The 24,309-nt window shown below is 60.3% G+C and overlaps 1 protein-coding gene across 8 annotated transcripts in view; it reads left to right on the plus strand.

Annotated features, from left to right (window-relative positions):
* The first annotated feature begins 8,613 nt into the window (after nucleotides 1-8,613).
* The window catches only part of COL5A1 (collagen type V alpha 1 chain), a 151,050-nt gene continuing 135,354 nt past the window's right edge, over nucleotides 8,614-24,309 (plus strand). For all 8 annotated transcript variants that reach the window (XR_005027954.2, XR_008996686.1, XR_008996687.1 and 5 more), the window contains exon 1: nucleotides 8,614-9,090. Coding sequence is in view for 5 of the 8 variants with exons in the window: in XM_036901442.2 (XP_036757337.2) it covers nucleotides 8,970-9,090 (121 nt within the window). In the remaining 3 variants the exon portion in view is untranslated. The remainder of the gene's footprint in view (nucleotides 9,091-24,309) is intronic.

A 24,309-nucleotide genomic window follows, 5' to 3' on the forward strand; every position in this document is an offset into this window, starting at 1 on the left:
GTGGGTGAGCCTGGGATGCCACCGATGGGCAGTCGGCTCATGGTGCCAGGCTCCAGGGTGGGCAGCCCAGCTCAGCCCCAACTCTGGGCGGAGTTCAGCTGGGCTCTCACCTCTTGGAGGCCCAGGTCTTCAGGCAGGGATGTGGGGAGCCACCTTGGCACAGGGTATTTGCTTCCCGGGGCTGCTGTAAGAAAGGAGCGCACACTGGGTGCTAAAAGCAACAGAAAATCGTTCTTTCCAGGTTCCCAAGGCCAGGAGTCTGAAAACAAGGTGTGCAGGCCATGCCCCTCTGCAGGGGGCGTCCTTCCCGCCTCTCCCAGCTCCCGGGGCCCTGGGCAGTCCCGGGCCGGGCATGTCCCTCGAGCCCCTGCCCCTGTGCTCACACGGCCTCTCCTCTTCTGGTGTCCCTCCTCTTCTGTTTCTTATATGGACACTTGTCAGTGGACTTAGGACACACCCACTGCCTCTGTGAGCCCAGCCTCTTCTCTGAGAGTCCACCCAGGGGGACAGTAGGGGAGCAGCCCTCCGGGGGGTGCCGTGTCCCCAGCCGGTTTGGGGGGTGGCCTGGCTCCCTCACCCAGGCACACCCGTTGGCAAGCGAGGGGTCAGGTCGCTAGGCTGTGTCAGCTATGGGTCCTGGGCTCAAACCAGACCTGCCACCTGGCATGTGCTACCCCCTGCCGAGTGCTGTGGGGCCTGCCCGCTCGGAGGCCTCGAAAGGCCGTGTGTCAGTGTCCTGGGGCTGCTGTGGCAAATGGCCACAAAGCAGGCAGCTTAAAAAGATTCATTCCTCCCAGTCCTGGAGGGCAGAAGTCCCAGGGCACGCTGTCCCAGGGCACGCTCCCTCCGGAGCCTCTGGGGAGGCCCCCTTACTCCCTCAGCCGCTGGTGGCCACAGGCGTCCCTGGTTTGTGGCAGTGTCCCTCCAGTCTCTGCCGCAGTCTTCCGATGGCCCTCTCTTCTGCATCTGGCTTCAATCTCCTGTGTCTTCCTCTTCTGAGGGTATAGTGATGGCATTTAGGGCCCAGCTGGCCGAACCAGATGACCTCTCCTTATCTCAAGGTCCTTAACTTAAGTGCATATGCACAGACCTTTTTTCCAAATAAGGTCCCACTTGCCGGTTCTGGGGATTACAGCGTGGACCTCTCTCTGGGGGTCAGCCTCCCACACAGCCGGACCTACCTGGGGTCCTCCAGTCAAATCCGAGCCCACTGCATCCAGGTGCTCGGCCTCTTCCCCTGAGAGGCAGGGCAGATGGAAAGAGGTTCCGATCCCGGCTCCTCCATCTGGGAGTGTGATGGCTTAGGGGCCATTTCTAAATGCTCTGAGTTTGAATTCCCAGCTGCAAAGTGGCGATGCCTTTGTTTTCATGGCGTGAGGGGGACTAAAGAAGGTCCTGTGTGTTAAGGCTACTGCCTGCGTGCATTGGAACATCTCTGCCCTCCCCGTCGTCCTCCCCCACCCTCGCCTCCTCCCCTGACCTTCCCCCCCTGCCCCCTTCCCGCCCCTTCCTCCCCTCCTGCCCTTCCCCCCCGCCCCCCTTCCTTCCCTTCCTCCCCGGCTCCTGGTACCCCAGTCCAGGCCTCCTCTCCGTGGCTCAGCTCATGGACTGCGCTAAAGATTTTGAGGAACAAATGTCTTCAATTTCTGGGTTGGACTCAGTTTAAGAGACTCATTTAAATTCTATATTCTGTTTTATTTCCTCTTATGGAAGAAAATCTAATCTGGGAGCTGTTTCCATTAAAAATATTGATTTAATACTAAAACTGAAAACAAATAAAATAGACCTTACTGGAAAGAAAAACCGGCCCAGGGAGCATTTGGCTCGCCCAGGCGATGGGCTGCCACGTGGGCTCCAGGGCTCCGTGGGCCGGCGGCCAGCTTGAGCCTGGCCGTTGGGGACCTGGCCTCGGGACCAGGCTGTGGGGCGGGACTCCTGCCTTTGCACCGGCGTGCGCACACTGACCCCTTGTTCCAGACCATGCTGGCTCCACGCTGGCTCCAGTGTCTTTGGCCTCAGAGGTGGGGAACATGTGGCAACTCCAGGCACGGAGGCCTATTTTACCGTGTCCAGGGCTGTGGGTTGACGGTGGCCCCCTGGGCCCGGGGCCTTATTTGGAAAAAGTCTTTGCAGGTGTAGTTAAGTTAAGGGTCTTGAGATGAGGAGATCAGCCCCCAACACCCAGGCGGGTGTCCTTGTGAGAGAGGCAGAGGGAGAGTAAAGACGGACACACAGAAGCCGCGTGAGGAAGGAGCAGAGACAATACACGCAGACTGGGATCCTCAAGCAGAGGCTGGCCCACAAGCGGTGGGCGCCTGGGCCACCAGGAGCTGGAGGAGGCAGGAGGGACGCCCTCTACGGCCTCTGGAGGGGCACCTCTGGCTGACCCCTTGATTTTGGACCTCCGGTTCCAGCGCTGGGAGAGCATGAATTGCTGTTTGTTCTAATTGCCTGGTTTGCGTCGCTTGTCACAGCAGCCCTAGGGCAGCGACCCGGACAAGGACCAAGACGAGGCGGCATGGCCCCGGGATGGGCACTTGTTAAGCATGGCTGTCCGTGAACAGGCAGCTGTGTTTTCTCCACCGGACGCTGCCTGGCCCCTAACCTCCCCACCGCCCTGAGAAGCAGAGCGTGCGCCCGAGCGAGAAAAACGTGTCACAGGCTTCTGCCTTGAACTAGCGTGTAGCTGGAGCTGAGACAGACCGAAGCTGGGGCGACATCAAACGGAAGGAGGTGGCGCTTCGGGCTCTGAGCCTGGGTCGTCTGCCCTCCTCTCGCCGGTCCCCAGGACAGCCGCCCACGGGTAGCCCAGGGCAGGCAGCGCCAGCCTCACGGTGGGACGCATGTTCCCAAACTTGTCAGCACCAGGGCACACCTGGAGTGAAGTCTCAGCTCTGGCCACACGGCACTGGTGGGAGGATGGGAGGAGATGGAAGCATCATCACGGAGTAGTGGCCCTGCTCGCAGGAGGGAGGGACTCATGGTCACCTCTGTCAGTGGGATCGGAGCAGAGGACAGCCCTGCTCTCTGGGGCCAGAGGCCTGGTAGAACACCAGGCCCTGAGCAGCTTCTTCCGGACCTTGAGGTCTGAGCTTCAACGTCCCCTCCTCCGGGAGCCCCCATCCCTGGTGGGTGGAGCCCTCAGATGTGTGCCCACCGGCCCTCTGCTTCCTGCTCCAGGCACCTGTCCTGTCCAGAGCCCGTGTTGCAGGCAGGCTGCAGGGAGGACTGCCTTGGAAGACTGTGTCTGGGCAGAGCACCTGTCCCTGAGCCTTGGGGAGCATACAGGGCACACAGGGAGGCTTGGGGAGCAATATTTGTCCGTGTGATGAGGACAGCAGCCCAGGCAGAGGTGCAAGCAGTTCAGCAAAGTCTCTTCAGAGTTGTCCCAAATCCAGGCCAGGTGCTGGAGTGGGCTTCCCCTGGGTAGGGAGGAGGCCAGGGGCCTCAGCCATGGCCGTCAGCAGCCAACACCCCCTGCAGGGCCACGCAGATTGGAATCCTCAAAGGCACCTCAGCACCCACTGCAGATGGGGGCAGGAGCCTCTCACCGTTAGGAGAAATTCTCTTACAGGGCACATAGTGCCTCTGCTGTCAGCGTGGCCTCTGTCTGTGCTCGCAGACCCCCCCGAGGAGCCCAGAGCTCAGAGGCCCATAGCACAGCCTGTGATCAGAGGTGGGGGCCTGGGCTCCCCGAACACGTCCACTTTCTGGTTAGCCCGTCCACCCCTGTGAGGGACAGTGCCTGACTGTGAAGCTGGGGGAAGCAGGAGGGTCGGAACCTGTCTGCGCATGTGCTCTCTGCCCGGAACAGGCCGCGGGGCCTCTCCACTGACACACGCACACAGTCTATGGCGGGGGGCTCTCCTGGCTCCGTTTTCCAAATGAGAAGCTGGGGTCTGAGTCTGCACACCCACAAGGCCTTCTGCTCTGCCTTCCAAAGTGAGGGGCATGTGCTGGCCATCACAGGCACCCCAGAAATGCTATTTGAATCTGGGGAACAGCCCGCCTACAGCCGGGCAGCTCCCTCCGCCTGTCGGGAGGGTTGTTTAAAGGAGCTAAGAGCAGGGATTTTTCTAAGTGACGTTTCCCCTGGGCTGCAGACTCATCTTCTGTCTATAAAGCCTCCTCCGGGAGGGTGGTGCCCCCAGCTAGCGGCAGGGCACCCCGTTGTCTGTCCCATCGCGAAGTTCATGTGTCTACAGTCTGACTACTATTCATCCGGGGCTATTTTCCCTGGAAATTACATTTTGCAAAGTTTACTTGGCCCCTGACAGGAACACCGAGGTTCAGTAAAACCAGGCCTCTGTGGGCCTGACATGGACAGAAAGCCGCGCTGCAGGGAGCAGGGAGAGGGCCAGGCACAGCATGGGGCTGCCAGGCCTGACTTACCCAGCATGGCATGGGCTCTGTGATTTACGCCGCCCTGTCCCTGCTCTTGGCTGGCGGCTGCGGGGAGGGGTGTGTGGCCCTGCCTCCGGGCCCTTTGCAGATGCTCTGCAGCCCTGGTAGACCTATGTGTTTGGTCTGCGTGGGGACAGCTGGTTTGAGCGTGCGGGTGGTCCTGGCACCCTTGCGTCCTGGATGCGAGCTCTGGCAGGAATGCAGCCCCTTTGCTTGTGGGAGGGGATGGGTAGGTGGAGAAGAAGCTATCACTTTTCAGGGCTGTGGGTGGAGGAGGGCGTCATGGGAGACCATTTGAGTCAACCCATGGAGTTTTAGGTGGCATCGTGGGGCCCTGGGTTCAGTGTGGCAACAGCCCTAAGTGCCCTCTGGTTCACTTGCTAATCTGGATGGAGCACAGACTGTGGGCCAGCCAGGAATGCCAAGATCAGGCCCTGCTGGTGGCTGCCCCGCTGAAGGTGTGGGGATACGTGAGCACGGCTCCGTGGCCTTCCGAGGCTGGCTCCCACCCTGATGCTTGACCACACCTGCCTCCAACAGGCTCGTCCCAAAGATGGCCAGGCAGCCCCTTGCACCCTGGGCACCTTGATGGGGGGTCCTGACTCAGGCCAGGGGCACTGAGTCACAGAAAGGGGAAGCCAAGGGGCTGTGGCAGGGATGGGAGGCTGGTCTCAGCCTGTGTCCTGCCCCGGCATGCTGTCCCAGCCCTCACCCAGTGTGACTGGGTCACAGATGAGGCCCTCAACCCCACGTGCCGGAGGAGCGAGGTTACCGGCAGGGCTGGACAAGCAGCCCCAGGGGTCACCCCTGCTGGACAGGGCACCACCACAGGCATCAGAATGCCCCTGTTGTTCTGGAGGACAGTGCCCATCCTTGGATTTCTCCAGAAGGGCCATGGACGAGGATTGCCAAGGTATTGTGGGATGAATTGTGTCCCCTCAAATTCACATGTCGAAGTCTAGATCCCAGCCCCTCAGCACAGGACACGTCTGTGGTGATGGGGCCTCTAAAGAGCAAGTTAAAATGAGGTCATTTTGGGGTGAACTCATCCAATAAGACAGGGTGTCCCTATAGGAAGAGATGAGGATGCAGACACGCAAAGAGGGAAGAGACGGGAAGCCTGTGTCTGCACACGGAGGACAGAAGCCTCCGCAGAAACAGCCCTGCCCACATCTGGACCTTGTGCCTCAGGCCTCCAGGCAGGGAGAGGATGCATCTCTGTAGTTTATGTGCCCAGCCTGTGGTACTTTGCTAGGGCCACCTGAGCGGCATCCTGGGGACGCCTGGCCATCTCAGGACCTGCCCTAGGCTGGGGGAGGACCACCCAGCCCCTGTCCCCCGCCATCCTCCACTGTCAACCTTGAACGCAGAACGCTTTGAGAATGGGGTAATGAGGGACATGTTTCATCCCAGGCCCTTAAAGCTGTAGACTTTCCCTGGTAATTGTTAAGCGATTATGCTGGGTTTTAAGAGCCCTGCCCCCAACTGAGCCTGCGGGGAGAGCCCCACTGGCTCTGTGGCAGGCTGCCAGCCCCTGGTGAGCTGCACAGGGTGGTGGGCACGGCTGAGGTGTTGGAGGGTGAACCGGGGGCAGCATGGGCAGAGGGGGGCTGCTGGAGCCGGCAGGGCCAGCCTCTGATGGACAGCCTCCCTCCTCCTGGAGAGCACGGTCACCGGGGCTGAGGGCAGGCAGGGAGGCCTGGGTTAACGTCAGGGGCAGCCACACCTGCTGTTGGACCTCCGGCAAGTGGTTCCACCCCTCTGCCCTATCCCAGAAGGTGGATCATTGCCCTATTAAATGAGGGGATGAGGAAGCCCACCCAGGTGTAGCATGCAGGAGAGGCTGGCTGGGGGTGCACAGAGCCCTGGACCGTGGGGAGGCTCTTCCACTGCAGAGCAGGCTGCACAGGGTTGGGCCAGTGGGAGCCTGGCATTCGTTATGGAAGGTGAGGAGATCATGTGCAAACACGTGGCCACTGCCATCCAGGTGTTGGAGTCAGTGATTGGCATTTCAGGCCACTGTTGAAGGGACCTGGAGCATCTTGCTTGTGGCAGATTTCATAGAGCCAAGAGGGAAAAAAACAATTTTTGAAGGATCCCTCAATTTAATCAGTTATGGTGCGGGTTGGGGGTGCGGTCAACTGCCACCAGCCACTGCTGCATGAACCTGGGCATCTTTCCTGCCCAAAGGAAAACCTTGGTTCCATTTCTGACTCAGTCCGAGATGAGCTGGTCCTTTGGGTAAGTCCCCTATGCTCGGGGTCCCCTCCGGGATGGACAATGTTCTCAGTGTTCCTACTAGAATTCAGATCATGACCTGGACAGTCACCTTTTCCTCCGAGCGTCCTGGGCTCATGTGCCTTCCACCCACTCCAGGCTGGATGAAGTGGAGACCCACGTGTGCCAGCTCGACCAAGCCTCACACCCCTTGCTTTCCAGGAAAGGATACATCCATCGGGCCTGTCTGCTCACAGCCATGAGGCACAAGCCTTCTTGTTACCAAGAGCGCAGCCCTCTGGGGGTCTCTGGGTGGTTCTGGAGCACCAGCTGTGTTAGCTCAGGCCAAAGCTCAGATGCCGGCTCTGAGTTCTAGATGTTGGGAGGGCTGGCTGACCAGTGCTGTCTTCTGATAGCCAGGCCACTGACCTGTGTGGGCACCCAAAGTCGTGGGGAGAAGCTGGCCTTCCATCTGGCTGGGGACACTCCGGGGCCAGGCAGGGCTGGGGCTGGGGGCTGAGGGTGAAATTTCCCTCTCATCAAGGTCCGTAGGAAAGTCAAGGACTGGCTCTAGCTTAACCAACACACACACACACACACACACACAAACACCCACACACCTCACATGCACATTTCCCGTGATCCTATATGATTTATACAGGTTCTTACAAAAGAAAAAGCAACAAAGAAATATAAAAGCCGGAAAGAGCATTTTGCTTTACTTAACGAAGCTCAACCTTCTCCCCACATCTGTGTGTGCAGCCCCTCTCACTGTCTTTCTGGGCGACATTTGATGCCCAGATTACAGGTGGGGGATGTCAAGTCAGCTTCAGCAGCCGGCGGTCCAGCTCAGGAGGCGCCCTGCACACCTCCGCTCATCTGGCTCGTATTGGCGCCCGTTTGCAGCAGGGTGGGGACTAAAGAGCATTTGGGGAGCTTCATGCCCAGCGTGGAGTTGTAGCTGGAGGCAGGGGGCACGGGTCCACCCTGTTTCAGCATCCCTGGTAGAACTGTTTGTTCAAAGGGCCTGGGGATGGCTTAGGGTGTGGAAAAGCCACCGAATTGCCTTCACTCTTCTCTTTTTAAAAACCAGCCCTGCAGCCCTCCCAGGCAGGGTGTGAGTGGGGCCTGCTGAGCTGGGAGGCCCTGGGCCTGGGGAGCCTGGTGGAAGGGGCTCCCACCGCTGAGCCCCCAGGCCCCCTGCCCCAGGGATACCTCACCAAGGCTGAAGAAGCCAGAACAGAAAGGCAGCTCCTGGCAGCAGTTCCGGGGGCAGCAGGTCCCCAGCCGGCCCTGCTTCACGGGGTGTCGGCCTCCACGGGGTGTCTTCTTTGGCTCCCCTTGTTGCAGAGGGGTGACCGGGGATTGGGGAGGGGAAGGGGGCCAGGGGCCAGCTTCGCTTGACGGATATCCGGACGTGCATCTTCCCAGCTCCTTCGGGATCCCTTAGAAAGTCAGACCCCAACCGGGGCACCAACGCCCAACGTGCGGTTCGGTGAAGGCAGGGGGCGGGGCGGGTCCTCCGTCCGGGCAGACAAGTCCGCCGCAGTCTTGGGCGCCCCGATCTGGCTGGACTGGAAGTTCAGTCTCCAAGCAGGCGAGGAGTCCCCCAGTCCTCCACGGAGAAGAAGAAGTTAGGCAGGCTGAGAGGCACATTTTTTTCGACCCAAAGTGATCCACGCCGGAACCGTCCGCACTGCGCCTGGGGCTCGGCCAGGTGCGGGCACCTGGGGCGGGGAGCGCGCGCCGGAGGAGGCGGGGCCGCCCCGCCCGCGCCGCCTCCCGCCCCGGGCCGGCCCCTTCCTCGCCGCGGCGCGCCCGCCGTCCCCACCCCCTCGCCCGCGGCGCCCAGTGGGAGGCGGGGGCCGGCCGGCCCGGCCCGGCGCCGGGCTCTGATTCGCTGCAGGGGCCGGGGATCGACAGCCCCCGCGGTGCCTTCCCGGAGAGGGCGGGCGCGCAGGGGGGAGAGTGCGCGGCGCCCCAGGCGAGGTCCGCACTCCCCGTCCCCGCGGCTGGCGCAGGACCTCGCCCGAGCGGAGCGCCCACCGGGAGCAGGTCGCGGGGCGGCGGCGGCGAGGAGGCGGCGAGGAGTGGGGGGACTTGGAGGCGGCGAGGGCGAGCGCGCCGAGGGGGTCCCGGCCGCCCCGCGGGCCCAGGTCCAGCCCTCCCGCCCGTGGGCGAGCGCGCCCGCTGACCCCGGCCGGAGAGCCGCCGCCACAAAGAGCCCGGGCCGGCGCCTGCCCCCATGACTTCCTGAGCTTGTTTGGTCCCCGCCGAGTCCGCCCGCCGCTCGGGCCGAGCCCGCGCCCCAGTGCGTCCCCGTGCACCCCGCCCCGCGCCCCGCCGGCATGGACGTCCACACCCGCTGGAAAGCGCGCGGCGTTCTGCGCCCCCGCGTCCCGCCGCTGACCCCGCCGCTCCTGCTGCTGCTGCTGCTGCTGCTGTGGGCGCCGCCTCCGAGCCGCGCAGGTAAGGGCGGGGCGCGGCTGTCATCCCCGCGCCGCGCCGGTCCCCGCCGCGCCTGCACCGCCTTCCCGCTTGGCTTGTGGAATGCGCGGGCCGGGACTCAGAAGGCCATTAGTTGGGGGCCCAGAAGAGGGACTAACGCCGGCACAATGCCCCTCGCGCCAAACGGGCCGGCCGGCCGGGGCTGGCCTGCGAGCCGGACGGAGGGCTCCGGGTCGGACCAGTAAGGGGGGGCTGTCCAGAGGCCGGCCAACTTTTGTCCCCAGATTTCGCATTCCCTGGCCCACATCGCAAGCGCCCAGCTCTGGCCCACTCAGCCCCCGGCAGAACTTTTCTGAAAACCGGGACGGGTCGCCCCCTAGAGTCACAGCCTGTCAATTCCAGTCCAGGCTTGGGGTGCAGAGGCACGCTGGGGGGAATCCCAGAATCTTAAGCTCCCAGCCCTGCTTCTAATCGCACCCCCAGACCTGCCGTGAGAGGCAGTGTTTCTCGGGTTTGCTGCCGGGAGATGGGCTTTGTGGAGCAAAGCCAGGAACTGGTCCTGGAGTCCGAGTGTGCGTGGTTTCAGGTGGGGCACAGCCATGGGACTCCGTCTGCCAGGGGCCTGCCCTTAGAAGGAGCCCTCTGGTGCGGGCGCCGGTGGGGCCCTGAGGACCCGGTGCCTGCCCGAATTCTTGCATCCCCCACTGCGTCCACCTTGGCTTCCCAATGGACAGTGATTTCCACACATAACCTTTGGGGGTACCTGCAGGATGGATGGATCTGCATTCACCCATAGTCACCAGACGCCCCGGAAAGTGCCCTGAGCCCTCATTAGCAGGTGGGGAGATGAGGCTCACAGCCGCTGGTCAGGGGAAGTGAGGGGCAGGGGACGGGGCAGGGGCTCAGGGCACAGCCAGTCCGGCCAGCCATCCGGGGGGAAGGCACCACTTCTTTCCCCAACTTCTCTCCTCCACTTCAAAATGTGAAAACATGTGGAAAGACTCACTTTCCATGTTCCACTTGCCAATTAAGATATTCTCTCCCTTTTCCCTGGCACTGAGTGCTTGGTGGGCCAAAGAGGGTGAGCAGGAATCAAAGCATCCAGCCAATCAGGGGCTAGAGGGAAGGGTGGGGTGCCTGGCCTAGCTCTAGGGACTGGTCTTATCCCTGGCTGACACCCCCACGCCCGACACCCTGGCAAACTGGCCCTGTGTTTCTGCCTGGAACAGTGGGGATGGCACAGGCCCCCAGGACAGTGGTGTGGAGCAGGGTGGGGATGGGGCCCTGTACGCATGGTGGCCAGCAACTCTGATGGACTTTCTCCCAGGAACCCAGGAGGGAATCCTGCAGGGGCGTCGCCACCCCAAGAAGCTGGGCCCCAGGCAGCTGCCTGGAGCCTGGCTGTGGAGTTGCACATCTTGTTTTTGTCAAAAAGGCGTTTAGAAGCATGTGAAGAGGCCGCTTCCCTGGATGGGTGCCACAGCCCTTCCCCACCTCCCAGGGTGGGACCCGTTTTGAAGTCATCCTCGGTGCGCAGCCAGAGGGGGCGGTGGGGAGAGGTCGGCAGCAGGCGCCTTTCCTTTGCTTCACTTTGCGATCCCCCAGATGTTTCCCGAGTGTTCTCCGAACATGGTTCTTTTTCCTGCCCTCTTCTTGGCCAAGTGTGTGAAGTGAACGAAAAGTAAGATTGCATTTGGGGCCGTTTAACATCTTAACGGGCGGAGGGAAGTGTGTGAAGTGAAACATGACCCCGATATTTGGAAATTGAGGTCATCTCTGTGGCACGGCGTTGGCTGCCTCCAGTCACATGATTGCTTTTTGCAGTAATTTTGTGGGAAGTGTTGTCCAAGTTTTGTGGGACTTGACAGATAGCAAACGGTTAACTTTCCTCTGACTCAATCAAGTTGGCTGGAAAGACATCCTTTTCCATCCTCTCCCCCTTCCCCTGCTCCCATAAAGCACAGCCCCGGGAGGAGCCCCCGCTCGGCTGGACCAGGCTTCAGGGGCTGGGGGAGCTGGGGCTGCCCAGTGCTGGGACTAGGCAGCAGTTTCTTCCCAATGCTGGAGCACAAAGTTCCTTGTCCTCTGATGTCGCTCCAGGGCTGTTCCCGGGGTGCTGGCCAGGGCCTGCTCCGCTGCCCCACCCTCAGATATTTCTGGACTCTCACCATGGCCACACCCTTGCCCAGCACAGCTGATGTTCGCCTGGCCTGCCCCTGTCTTCTGGCTGGCCCGCCCTGTCTTGTAGCTGCCTCCTCCCTGGGTCACAGATGCTGTTGGGGGGAGCAGAGGCGTGGGGAACAGACACCCATGGCGCCCACCCCTCATACTTAAGAACAGTGACAGAGAGAAGGCAGACTAGTGATGAGCCCTGGAGGGTCGAGGTGCCCCACAGATGGGGGCAGTGGTCACACTGGGGCCCTGGGTTTGCATTTAAGGAGCGAGTCAGGGGCCCGACCCCAAGCACATCCCACCTGGTGATGCTTACAAGGCATCTGCTGGCACATGCCTGGCCCTGGGCCCATGTCATCTCAGGACACTCACACAGGCCCAGGGTGAAGGAAGGCTGATGCGCCAAGAGGCCTAGGATGTGGGGAGCAGGGACCCCAGATCCTGGCTCTGTCTGACCTCTGAGCCCAGGTCCCGAGTGAGTGCTGCCTTCTGCCTGGCACAGCCGTGCCTCGGTGCCTTAGCTTTTTTATCTTCTCGGTTATCAGTCTCCCCTGGGGGCCTGGTGGTCTGGGCTGCATTTGAGCCTGGCGAACCAGCTGGAGGTGGCCCTGGCATGATGGTGATTGCATCTGACCAACACAGGGCTACTTTCTGCCCTTCTTCCTTCCCACCTTCCCTCCTTCCCTCCTTTTTAACTTTAATGCTTTCAAGAGGGGCCTGATTCATCGGCACGACTTGCCTGGCCCCTGAAGGCTGTGCCTTTGCACCTGGCCTGGAGTGTTGTGCAAAGGCAGAGGCAAAGGCGGTGGGTTGCAGCTTAAAGTCTGATGGGCGGCACACATGTGGACACTTAATTTTATGGCTCATTTTCACACCAAGTGTCACTTCAAACAGTCTGGGAAGGTTGGCCCCCTGGGGGAGATCTGGGGGGGCCTTCCTGGAGGAGGTGATGGTAACCCTGGCCTTTGCCTCACCTCTCCCCTTCCTTTTATTCCAGAAATGCACCAAAATGCCTCCATAGCAGGTGCCCTTGCTGCCTCTGGGTTTAGTCCCTGCCACCCCTCCTTCCTGGCAGGACATTCCACACTCCGTTCGTGTCCTTGGGGCTGCTTCCCTTGGCTGGGAAGTCCCTCATTAGCTTGGCTGGCGGGGTGCCCCCAGCACCATGCTTGCCCCAGGAGTGCTGTGCCAGCAGAAGTGGCTGCTGTGGGAAAGAGGGGGTCTCTGAGAGGGACAAGCGGGACACGTGGCTTCCTTACCCTCTCTGGCCTGCATGTGTGGCCGGTGTAGTGAAGCGGCCCCCACTAGCCTCAGCTGGGGTGCAGGGGCCACCAGCCATAACTGTGGGTTCTGGTGCTGGGTGGCAGACAGTTGGCTGTGGGAGGGGACATTCCTTGGCAGTCTGACTGCTGGGCCCCAGGGACAGCGTGGACAGTGGGGAGGCCAGTGCCCGCCGAGTTTCTCTGCTCCTGATCGTTGCTCGGGTGGCTGCTCTGCGGCCGGTTGCTGAGCCTCAGTCTTCCTGTCTGGGAAATGGCGAGAGCCCCGCGCTTGTGCTGGTGGCTGGTGGAGAGGGCGGAGACGGACGGGAGGCAGCACTGTGGATGTCTGCTATACGGTGGGCAGGGTGCATGGGCCTTATTATGGCTGCTTTTTCGGTGGTATTTTTGCAAAAGGAATGACCACAGTGTCACCATGATCTCTCTTAATGGAAGTCTTCCAGAAGCATCACTGTGGAGGAAGGTATGTCAAAGGAGGCCGTGGCTACTGGTGAGACCCCCTTGAGGCTCTGTCATCCCCAAGCTGCGTCGTCTGGGCCGCTCCCGCATCTGCTTTGTGGAGCCACTTCCCTATACCGCCTCGTGGGGTCACTATATGGGTCATACGAGGTGCTCTTCATGCCCACTCGAGGGATCTACATGCATGTGTGTTTTCATGTGTATGTGTGTTGGAGCTCGTGCATGTGCTGTGCAGGTTTGCATGGACCCATGTGTCTGTACGTGTGTGTGTGATGTGACCATGTGCATTTGGGGGAGTCCACGTGTATATGAGCATGTGTGTGTGCATACCCATGCACATGACCATGTGCTCACATGGCCTCCTGTGGTGCTTCTGCCTGCTGGAGGGGAGGGGCAGTTACAGCACCGATGAGGCGGTGGTCTTGCCACAGGACAGGCTGGGTCCAGCTGGGTCCGATAATTTGGTGAGTCTGTTTTTACTCACAGGAGGGCGATGTTACATTATAGTTTCTGTCTCCTGTATTTATATTCTCCCATACAACCCACTTGTCTGGTGTCAGCACTTTGCCAAATGTTAGCCCTAAGGTTTCTGGCCTGGCTTGGCTGGCGGAGATCCTGAGATCTGGGAGGCGGAGCCTGCTCAGACCCTTGTAGGCAGGGTGCCCCTGCCACAGGGCACAGCAAGACCCCAGTGTGGGTGATGGCCAGGGGCAGGTGGCCTGGATGGCCTGTGCTCCAATCTTAGCTCTACCCCCTCTGGCTGTGCATTTAGCCTTCCTGTGCCTCAGTTTCCCTATCTGTGAGAATGCAGTGATGATTGTAACTCCTGTAGGGTTTTTATAAGGGTCGTGAGTATGGGGTGCAGTGCCAAGTTCCTGGCTCTGCCTGCTGGCTGGCCAGGTGAGTCAATCCCTCTCTCTCTGGTGGACAGTCACACTAGCACCTCCCTCACTGGTTAGTGTGAGAAGAGATGGCTCATAAAGTGTCCCCTGGTGAGTTGATCAGATCACTCACTGCAGCTTCTGTGGTTCCGAGCCTGGGCATGGAGGGTCCCCAGGGCAGTGCCCCTTCCCCCTCAGGCCACCCCCACTTTACAGGGAGGAATTGGGCACTCAGAGATAGGAATGGACCAGCCCCACCCTCCTCAGGGATGCTGGTCCTCTGCCGCGGAGACATGTCTGTGGGTCGTGGCTGGTACAGTGGGAGAGTTTGCACTGCGGTGGGCACAGGCCAGGGCTTTGACATCTCAGACGGCCCAGGTGGTGGGAGGCACGCTGACAGAATGCGAGGATGTGTGCGGACACGTGGGTGCATGTGGATGTGTGGTGTGTGGGGGGTGACTCTGTGTGTGTGTCACATAGTCTGAGCTTTTACCTCATCAGCTTTGACTCACCCAGTAGTTTTTCTGGCAGGTTCCCAACCTAAGTAATAACCTCTCATCAGGAGTAAATGTTGCCACTCTTTGGTGACTCAGACCTAAGAAATGAAACCACAGTCTGACCCACTTTTCTCCCAGTTTTATTGTATGGACCTCCAGGGTGGGCCCAGCCTGTTTCCACGGACATCCTTGTCCAGGAAATGGGGCTCCTTTATTTTCTGAATCTAGACCTGTGTCTTTTAGGGGAACATTTCACTTTTTTCCTGGTATTTCCTCCCAGTACCTTGGCAATAGAGATTTTAATGACTTCTTTATTAGTTTAATAAATGCCAAAAAATGGCATCAGGTTGTGTATGTATAGTGAGAGTGACTTAAATGTAAAAACTCTGACCTTGTAGTGGGAAAACAGCGGGCTTATTTCATCCTAAATGGAAGGTGGGAAGCAGGTGTCCCCCATTCTGCCGGCGGGGTGTCTGGGCGTGGGGCGGGGGTCCCAGCTTTGGTGGGGTTCCTTCCCTGTGGAGGATGCAGCGGGAATGCAGGAGCGGCTGGCCCTCTCCTCGAGAAGTCTGGGTGACTGTGTTTATGCGGGAAGCATCTGTGGACCTCTGACGCAGTGCCGACCTGTGCCCGGCTCGGGGCAGTGGGCACACAGGTGAGCAGCGGGTGAGCGGCCCGGCCCCATGGAGCTTCCAGTGCTGTGGCGGCATCAGACCCCCGACCAGAGGGCTGTATCCGGTGAAGTGCCAAGCGGCTCATGATAGCACAGTAGCAGGCAGGGTGTGCCCCGCCCGGTTAGAGGGAGCCACCAGCCCATCAGAGGGGGGCACCTGCAAGCCCCCATGGGGCGTTGACCAACCAGAGACCCTCAGAGACCCACCTGCTCTGCCAGGGCCTGTGGGTTTGGGGGTCCTCCCCGGGGCCAGCTGGACGGGGCTCCTTCGAGGATGCAGATGGCAATTTCCCCCATATGTCCTTCCTCTGGCTCCCGGTCATATTTAGCCAGGCCTTGGTGTGCAGTGTCACCTGGGGAGCACTGTGATGTTCAGCGCAGCCCTGGGTCCGGTGGGGCTGGTCCCACCCTGCAGAGGGCAGGTGGCGGCCCTGTGAGCCCAGTTGGCACAAAGGAGTGCCCGTTGCCTGCTGCCTTCCAGGGTAAGCATGTCCCCATAGGGTGGAGGTTGTTAGCCTCACATATCCTGACGTGAGCTGCCCTCCCCAGTGCCGAGTGAGGAGCCTTGGGCAGCTCCAGCTTTTGGTTGCCGTGGGAGAATCCTGTGCCACCAGGGGTCTAGTGCATCGGAAAGAGGTCCATGGCCCTGCTCGCGGGATTAGCATCAGGGCCTCTGTCCTGTCTCACCTTTGATGCTGATACATCAAGGTGTGTGGTGAGCTCGGCTTTCCGGCTGTAGGTCCGTGTTGCCAAGCGCCCAGGCCTCCTTTGGGAGGATGGTGGTGCCGCTGTGCCCCAAGTGCCCAGCTGGGGCTGGGCCCACTTGGGTCAGTTCCTGGAGCCCTTTGGGGGTGGCAGACGTGGGCATGGGGAGAGCTGGCCGTGCCTAGAGCCTCGCAGAGGAAGGGTGCAGTGGAGACAAATGGGTGCGGGAAAGCCGGCTGCCTTACAGCCCCGGACTGGGGGGCGGCTCCCGCCCCACCTTCTGTGCCCTCTCTGAGCTCCCCTCCTGGGGACAGGAGGTAAAGGCGTCGGTCCCCTGTGTCAGGGGTACTTGTGCTTGCTTCACCTGAGGAGAGGGGGAAGCAGTGTGCCGGTGGTGTTCGGAGAAGGAGAAAGGGACATCAGCTCTCTCCCTGGCAGGCTGGACGGTGTCCGCCTGGAGAAGGCGGGGGGGTGCGTGTCCTTGGATGGACGGGCGGGAAGCGGGATTTCTAAGCGTAGTATTTTCCTGGGGATTATTATTGATACAATATATATTATACCAAGTAATATTATCAATGTTATTTAGGTTCATTCGTTTAAATAATGGCCTTTAGCTCAAAAAGCCTCCCGGGGCAGTGGCCGGGTTTCGGGTGGGCCCTGGGAGCCCCATGCCATGGCACCAGCTTTTGGGAGGTGACGTGGCGGGTGGGTGCGGGGTTCACAGGGGCCCTGCTGGGTGGTCACGATGCCCAGGGAGGGTCTGGAGCTGGGGACGGTGTGGGAGGGATTGGCCTCCGTCACCCGGCGCAGGTCAGCTGCAGACCTCAGCATCGCCAGTGGGGGGCCCCATGGAGGCTGCTGGGGCCTCTCCCTGTCTCCCTGCTCGCCCCAGGCGCTGCGCCTTCCTCCCGGGCCTGGGGGAGAGCTGGCCACAGGAGGGCAGAGACTGGAGGGGAGGGGGCCTCAGGAGGAGGGCTCCCCGCAGGCTTGGCTCCAAGGGTGTCGCTCTTACTGTCGTTGTTCTCCGGAGAGATTTCAGACAGCACAGCCAGTGCCCGCAGTCCACAGGGTGGGTCTGTCCAGGAGCAGCCCCGGCCGACCTTGGCCACTGCCCACGCCTCCCCTGTGCCCTGCTCGCTGAGGCAAATCCCTGACGTCCCGTCTCACGCAGCCGGCATCGGCATCCCCGTGTTATCCGGCTGGGAGTGCCTGCAGGCTGTCCAGCTCAGGTGCTTCTGGCTCTGTGAGGTGTCAGTGTGGGAGGGAGGTGGGGCATCTCCCTGAAGGACACGGAGGCAGAGCTCAGGGAAGCGTGCCCTGCGCAGGCGGGAGGGTAGGGTGTGCAACTTCCAGGCTGTCAGCCTGGACCTGCACCGCGGGCCCCACCTCCTACCTGGCTCACAGCACTGGTCCTTCTAATTTCCATGCCATGTGTTAAATGCATGATGCCCATGTGTGGCCTCTGTGCAGGGGACCTCACTCATGTCGCGTCACTGGGATGCTTGGGGCTTAGCACCAGAGAGGACCAGGGACCACCCTCTTTGTCCTTTTTAGGCCTGAGGACAGCGTGGGCTGGGCTCATGGTGCAGGCTCGCAGCTCTTCAGTCAGCTGCAGCCAGATTGGGACGCTCCAGAGATGGGAGGGCAGCCCTCGGTCTGCTGTTGGCAGGGCCTGCAGTGCACTGGGTGGGTTGCCCAGACGCAGCCTGACCGCACGGAGGAGGCCCTCTCCCTGGGCTCCCTGTCCCCAGGCTTCAGACGTTGCTGAGAGCTGGCTGGGGCCAAACAGCAGAGGATAAGGTGTGGCCAGACTTGGCTCAGCCTGAGGCTGTGGGTGACGACCAGAGGGTGAGGGGAACTGTGGGGTGCCCCCCTCAGGCTGTGCGCTGTCACTGCAGCTGTGCAGGGGAGCCCCTGGCCCCCAGATGTCCCCGGTTGGAGGGCTGGTCCGAAGGCAGCAGCTTTGCTGGCATTTTGCACAGGGTGGATCCTCTGAGTCGACCTTGGCGTGGGGTTGACTGGGTGTGAAGGAGGTGGAAGAGCAGGTCCCTTTTCCTGCCAGGTTGGGGGGTTCTGGGGGGGTGCTCAGATGGGTTTTCTGGGGCCTGGTTGGGAACCAGGGGCCAGCCCCCCACTTCCAATGCCAGGGACCAGTGGTTGTACTTTGGGAAACCCCAGGCACAGAGGGTGGGAGGGGCTGGCCTCCTCCTGGCCGCCTCTCCCTGTGCGGGCCCCCCCATCACCAGCTCACAGCTGTCACTCTGATGTTTGAAAGGATGCTCAGGAGATGAGGTGCCCTGGACGGGGATGGCGGCCTTGGGGGCCAGTAGTGCGGGATGGGGCCTGCTGAACGACGAAAGGCTTTTCTTCATCTCTCTGAGCTGAGTTAGCTCATCTCCAAACCAGAGGCACACCTGGAGGGGCGGCCGCAGGGAGGGAAGGGGGAGACTGCGTGTGGCTGTAAGGCCTCTGCGAGGGCAGGATAACTGCTCTTGCTGTCCTGTTGTTACCACCACATCCTCACAACGTGTCCTTGTTCTCTTCTACCGTCACTGCTGGCAGAGCTCAGGGAGACCTTAGTTTCCAAAGTGTCTGTAAGGTGGGAACAAACCTGCCACTTGCAAGTTCAGGGCTCCAGCTGGACCCGGAGAGGGGCACTCAGTGCAAGGCCCCAGCTCATGACTGAGGGGCTGCAGATAACAGGTCCTACCCGGAGCAGGGGCGCTGTCAAAACTTCCACTGCATTTAATGCCAGGGAGTTACCACAGGCCACTTGTTGGCCAGGAGTGCCAGGCGCTGATGGTGGACATGCCCAGGCTCCTGGAAGGAACTGGAAGTCTTACTGGAGGGCACACCGAGCCAGTGCTCTCGCCTCTGGCCTTGGCATCATTCTGTAGGTGAATAAACTCAGGCCCATTGGACCTGGGGCTCCTGGGGTCTCAGGCTGCTGAGAGGCAGGGGGTCCAGACCCTGGTGTCTGGACCCTGGGATGGACTTCCTTGCCCACTGGGGGGCTGTGCCCTGTGTCCCGAGCTGGGCAGGGAGGCCAGTGGTCTCCACCATCAGGGGCAGTGTTTGAGCCTCACAGATGTGTCCTGAGATCCCCAGGGCCAAAGAAGGTCTCAGGCCTGCTGTCTCAGGGTTCCTTTTGTCCAGCGTGGATTTGAGGACCATTGTTTGCCAGGCATCTATGATGGGGGTGCTCAGCCCGATGCAGGTGAACAGTGCCCAGACCAGACCCGGAGGCCCATGGTTTTAACCTTTATGCTGCCAAACAGCGGGCTTTGGACTTCTTAAAGCTTCCTTGCTCACCAGAAGCAGAATGAAAGCCTGTCCAAAGTGGAGATGCTCCCATTTTTCTTCCTTTTCACACCCTCCTGTGTCCTTAGTACCCCTCGGACCATCACAGGGAGGAGGCGTGCTCTGGGGGCGGGGAACACCAGGCCTGAGCTGGGGCCCCTGGCTTTGGCTCAGCCTGTCCTCACCCTGCCTGCAGCACCGTGGGTCCCTCCGTGTGGCCAGTCTCCCACCTCCCCTTCCTGGGCCAAGGCCTGTCCAATTGCAAACAGCTGCCTGGCCCGCGAGCAGGGTTCCCAGACCCTGGGGAGGGCTGCCGTCCAAGGCTGGGAGGCGCGTGGGGGTGGGAGTTCTTCCGCACTCTGAGCTGGGACAGAGGGGGCAGGCGCTGACTTGGCTGTCCTGCAGGCTCTCGGACCCACCCGCCGCTCCGACCGGGTGGAGGTCAGCCTCTGGGCCTGGAGGGTGCCAGGCGGCTGAGCTCCAAGCCGGCCCTGGGCTCCCAGCACTCACCAAGACCCCTCCAGAGCTGAACAAGGGGCCTGGGAATTGAGGTGGAAAGACATGGGACACGGGGGGCGTGTCTTCGAGAATTTTCTCTCACGGTAAAGAACAGGATTCCCTGGGACTTCCTTGTCTGGCTTGGTCACCTCCTCCTAAGCACTTTTAACACTGTTTTATGCTGGTCACCTTTTTTCTAAGGAAGGAGTCACCAGCCCTGTTTTACAGGCAAGAAAACTGAGGCCCACAGAAGCTGCCTAGCGAGTAAGAGACAGAGTTGGAGCCTTTAAAATAGCACTTGAGCGATGGAAATTTCATTTTGTCCGGCTTTCCCTGGGAACAGGCCCAATGCTTAAAGTCTGATTTGAGGGCGGACATCAATCACAGGGAGGTGGGGACCGTTTTTCTCCCCCTCTGGGGTCTTCGTCCTGGCAGCAGGGGGCTGAAAGGGGAGGAGGTTGGGGAAAGCTGCCCAGGCTCACGGATGACCCCCGCCCCCCACCCGTCTCCCAGGCCTGACTGATGCGGAGGCCGGGCAGGTTTAGGAGGAAGCAGTGTGTTTGGTCCCTGGCAGTCAGCACCCACTTTCCGGAGCCACCTGAGCCCCGGGCCCCGCAGTGCCCTCCCCATGCTTCTTAGATGAGGTATGTGGGGCTAAGTCCCGAGCCCTGTGCTCAGCTGTGCGTACAGTGTTTGGATAAGGGGGTGAGGGCCCTGGTCTGAGTCATTTTTTCCGTTTTAGTGGGAAGGCAAGAGAGAGGAGAGGATCGCAGCCAGGTAGGTCTTGCCTGTTTAATGTCAGTTGACACACGATGAAAGAGCCATATGGGAATCTGCACCAGCAGGCCAAGTGTTGTAACCGATAGGGGTGGGAGGCTCTGCACAGCAACCCCCTCAGAGGGCAGGGGGAGGCCGAGCCATCCGTCAGATGCTCCAGGAGTGAAGCTGGTATAGTTTAGCAGCCGTAACCTCCTGGGTCAGGGAAGCGGGACATCTTTAAACCATCACCACTTCAGGAGAAGGAAACAAACCCGGAAAGAAGCAAGGCCCCGGGGCCTTCATTTCTGAGCCCGCCCTTTATCTTACTAGCAAAATGCCTCTGATGTGTCTGAAAAGCCAGAGACTGCCAGCTTGCCGAGGACCAGGCTCAAAAACGTTCTGCTTTTGGGGTTCCCTTAAAAATGGGTTATGAGTCCCAGAGAATCGTCTCCTCAGAAACTTCGCTGCTTTGACGGCCCCCCACCCTGCTGCAGGGCCCGGGCAGATTCTGCTGGGAAAAGCTAGAGAATGTCAATTCACTGGAGCCCAAGGGAAGAGGGCTTACCCTGCATATTTCTCGCTGTAGGTCATGTCCGTGGGCTGGAGTCGCATAAGCGGTGCAGCAAGGCCCCCGTTCACTGTAATGTGGAGGCCTCAAGTTTCCAGACCAAGTATGGGAGTGGCTCCCCTAGAGGCAATTGCACCCCCGCCGTACTGGACACGGTGAGACCCCAGTGAGCTCGGGCTGCTGGTGGGCGGCACAGTCATCCGTCTTCCCTCTGAACCTCAGTTTCCCCATGTGTGAAATGGAGCTGATGGTGTCTGCCTCATGATTTGTGGTGAGGGTTCACAGAGGCACAGTTTAGACCCCCATGACAATGAGGGGGTCTCTCTGGGTCTCCACTGCCCCTCACAGTGCCTGCAGCTTACGAGGGGCCTGATACACCCTTGTGGGATTGAACTGAAATGCTTTGCGGGCTCTGCCGTGTTGGCCCGTGTGTTCTGGCCTGGCTGTCTAAGGCAGGGTAGCAGCCTCAAGGAGGCCTGGGCTGTTCTGGGGGAGGCTGGAAGGTACCCCGTTGTCTGGCAGAGGCGACTGTTCTGGCCTGATGCCCTGGCGAGTGTGGGGAGAGGAGTTGCTGAGGGCTTGCCTGCGGTCGTGCTGGAACTGGTCGGGCACCTGGGGGGAGCGCCTTTCCCAGCGTTGAGCAGGATGTGTGGGGCTGGAGTCTGGGCTTGGGCCTCCGCTGAATTGCCCCGCACTGACATCGGTCACTCTGGACTCAGCGATGTGCCCTGTTTCGCACAGCAGTCTGAACCACCCCAGATCTCTCAAGGGGTCCCCAGGCAAATGGCCCATCTGTGGCAGGGTGTGTGTACGTGTGTGTGTGTGTCCGAGCAGGCATGAGCCCCAGGCCCCTGGGCAGGCAGCTGGCTGACGCACTGGTGCCTCCTGCGGGCTCTCATTTCACCCAGCAGCCCTGTGAGGGCAGTTTGGTGATGAGCTGTCCAGGTGACTCGGCTGACAGGGAGCAGACCTGAGAGTCGAATGAGGCTCTGCAGCCCCCCAGACAGCCCCCTCCTGCCAGTCCCCGGATCCCTTCCTCCTCTCGACATCTTCCCAGCTGTCACTGGCTCCTTAGCTGCAGGGTCTCCCGGTGAATTTCCCCAGACCCTTTCCCCTCAGGCCCCTTTAATTTTGGGTGAGTCATCTCACCCTGTAAATCACTTCCAGAAACTCTGCCAGCTGTTCTGAAATCCTTAACTACTGTCTGCTTGTCTGCGCGTTTTCAGCCACCTTGTCCTGTCCGAGCCCTTACCTTGAGCTCTTCTGCTCTCAGGACTTTCAGGTGGGTGACCTATGGCTCCTCTTGCGGTGCCCCTCTGCCCTCCACCTGGCGCCAGGATGGAAGCGCCCCCTCTGGGCTGCATTTCAGTCCCAGTGAAAGCTGGGCCCTGGGCATGTGCCTCTCTCCAGAAACTTGAATGCCTAATCAGTCTCTTGGCCAAAAGAAAAAAATCTCCCAAAGAGGGGAGTCTGGTCTCTGTCCTATCCCTTATTTAAATGCTTCCTGATCTGATTTCTGCAGTAGTGTAAACAGCCAGCTAGCAGCTGTGCCAGAGAATGGCCCTGATGTCCGAGCAGCGCCCCTCTCGGGGGGTACGTCAGGCTTAACGCCTAGCACATTTTTCTCTGCCGAATCACCGCTTTCTCCCTCTGGCTGCCCCTCCTTCCCACTTGGACTTCCCAGCTCCCTGGGAAGCTCCGCGGTGATGTTTGCACCCAGCTGGGGCCAGCTGGGCAGACTGAGTGCCCTCTCAGAGTCCTTCCTGACATGGGCCCAGTGCACAGCGCGCCCCGCCCCGGGCCTCTCAGGCCTCTCCAGCCTCTCCACAGGACGCTCACATCGTGGGGCTAGGGGGCGGCTTGTTCTCTGTTCAGCCGTCAGGGCTCGGAGAGGAGAAGGAGGTGTGGGCGGCTGCCAGTGTGGATGGGAAGGCGAGAACTCTCCCGAAATGCTCTGGCCTGGGAAACAAGGCGCTGGATCTGATGTTAATCATGTCTTTGCTAGGCCACAAATTCTGTGCCCAAGTCTGTAACTCTAACCTTGGGAGCTGTTAGTGCTGGAAGCTGCTCACCAAGGGGCTGCTTGTATGTGAGCTGCACACCTGCTGGGTGCCCTGCCTGCTCTGCTAGGTTCCTGGTGGAAATGTGCTGGAAATGCTGTCTGAAGAAAACCCAGCCAACACCCTGCGACCCTGAAGGTACTGTGCGTGGCTTTGCCAGGGGGCTGGTTGAAGAGCCCACCTTCCTAAAGTACAACTCAGCATTCACTGAGCACCTGCTGTCTGCATGTGGCTGTGCCTGGTGGGTTGGATGTAGCCTGCTAGAGGAGCACAGGGCCCGGCCCCCCAGGGTGGAGGGCGCTGCCCAACATGGGCCGACCCAGACGCCTTGGAAGTCCAGCTCCCCTTCCTGGAGTCAGTATCCCATGGCCCCTGGCTGTCCCCTGTCCAGGCAAATCTCACCTTCCTCGTGCTGGCCCGTTCCCATGACAGTCCCCTGAAGAGGGGAGAGCAGTGCCTCTTGAGTGCTGGGGACACCAGGGGTCAGAGGTCAGTTGGAGACCCCTGCTGATGGCATGGGCCCATCCAGGACCAGGCTGGCCTCTGACCCATCTGGCTCCATATCCCTCACCACATTTCCCCACATCCTGCAGAGTCTATGCACAGTGGCTTGTGGGGTGTGCATGCAGGGCCACGGGGGTGGTCGGCCTGGAGTGGGCTTGGGAGTGAGCCCAAGCTGCTCAGGGTGTCTGGGTGGACACAGTACAGACCCAGGGCTGGGTGGGGAGGGCCGGGTGAGAGTGTCAGCTGCACCCCACTGAGGGAGCCACTGCCCCTTGGGGTGCCCTCTGCTTGAGCATCTTCCTCCCCCTACTTGAATTGTGTTTTTTTAATGAAAAGGATACATTTTCATTATAATCATTTTGGAAAATACAAAAAAGTCTAAAAAAGAAAATTCCCATACTCAAATCCTATGCTGGGGCACTGGGGCTCCACACATGGTAGGCATGGCCCTGTGACCTCTGACCCCATAAAGCACCATCCTGGCTCAGTGGTTACTCACGACCCTGCATCGTCTCCCTGTGCCCCCTCGCCAGGGCAGTGCAGTCTTTCCAAGGCTGGCTGCATCATCTGGGATGCTGGCTCCAGCTGGGAACCAAGAATAAAGAATGGAGGGAAATGGGGACTGATCTGGAAATAGTGGGGCTCAGCCCCACTCAGCCAGGGGCCTTGTCCCCACTGGGCACCCCCTCCTTGAAGGTGAAGGCCTTGGAGTCCCACACAGGTGGTTTGGAGTCCCTCGCTTTATGAGGAAGCCATTCCGTTCTTGTTCGTGACCCCTGTGGAAAGCCTAATTCGCTTAAGTGTTTCCTGTTGTTGGACGTTGGGTCATTTCCCATTTTTTATTGTGTGTGGCCACGTGTCAACAAAACATGCTGTCCCAGATT

The sequence above is a fragment of the Manis pentadactyla genome, chromosome 3 (genome assembly GCF_030020395.1).
Source record: "Manis pentadactyla isolate mManPen7 chromosome 3, mManPen7.hap1, whole genome shotgun sequence".
Classification (NCBI taxonomy): domain Eukaryota; kingdom Metazoa; phylum Chordata; class Mammalia; order Pholidota; family Manidae; genus Manis; species Manis pentadactyla.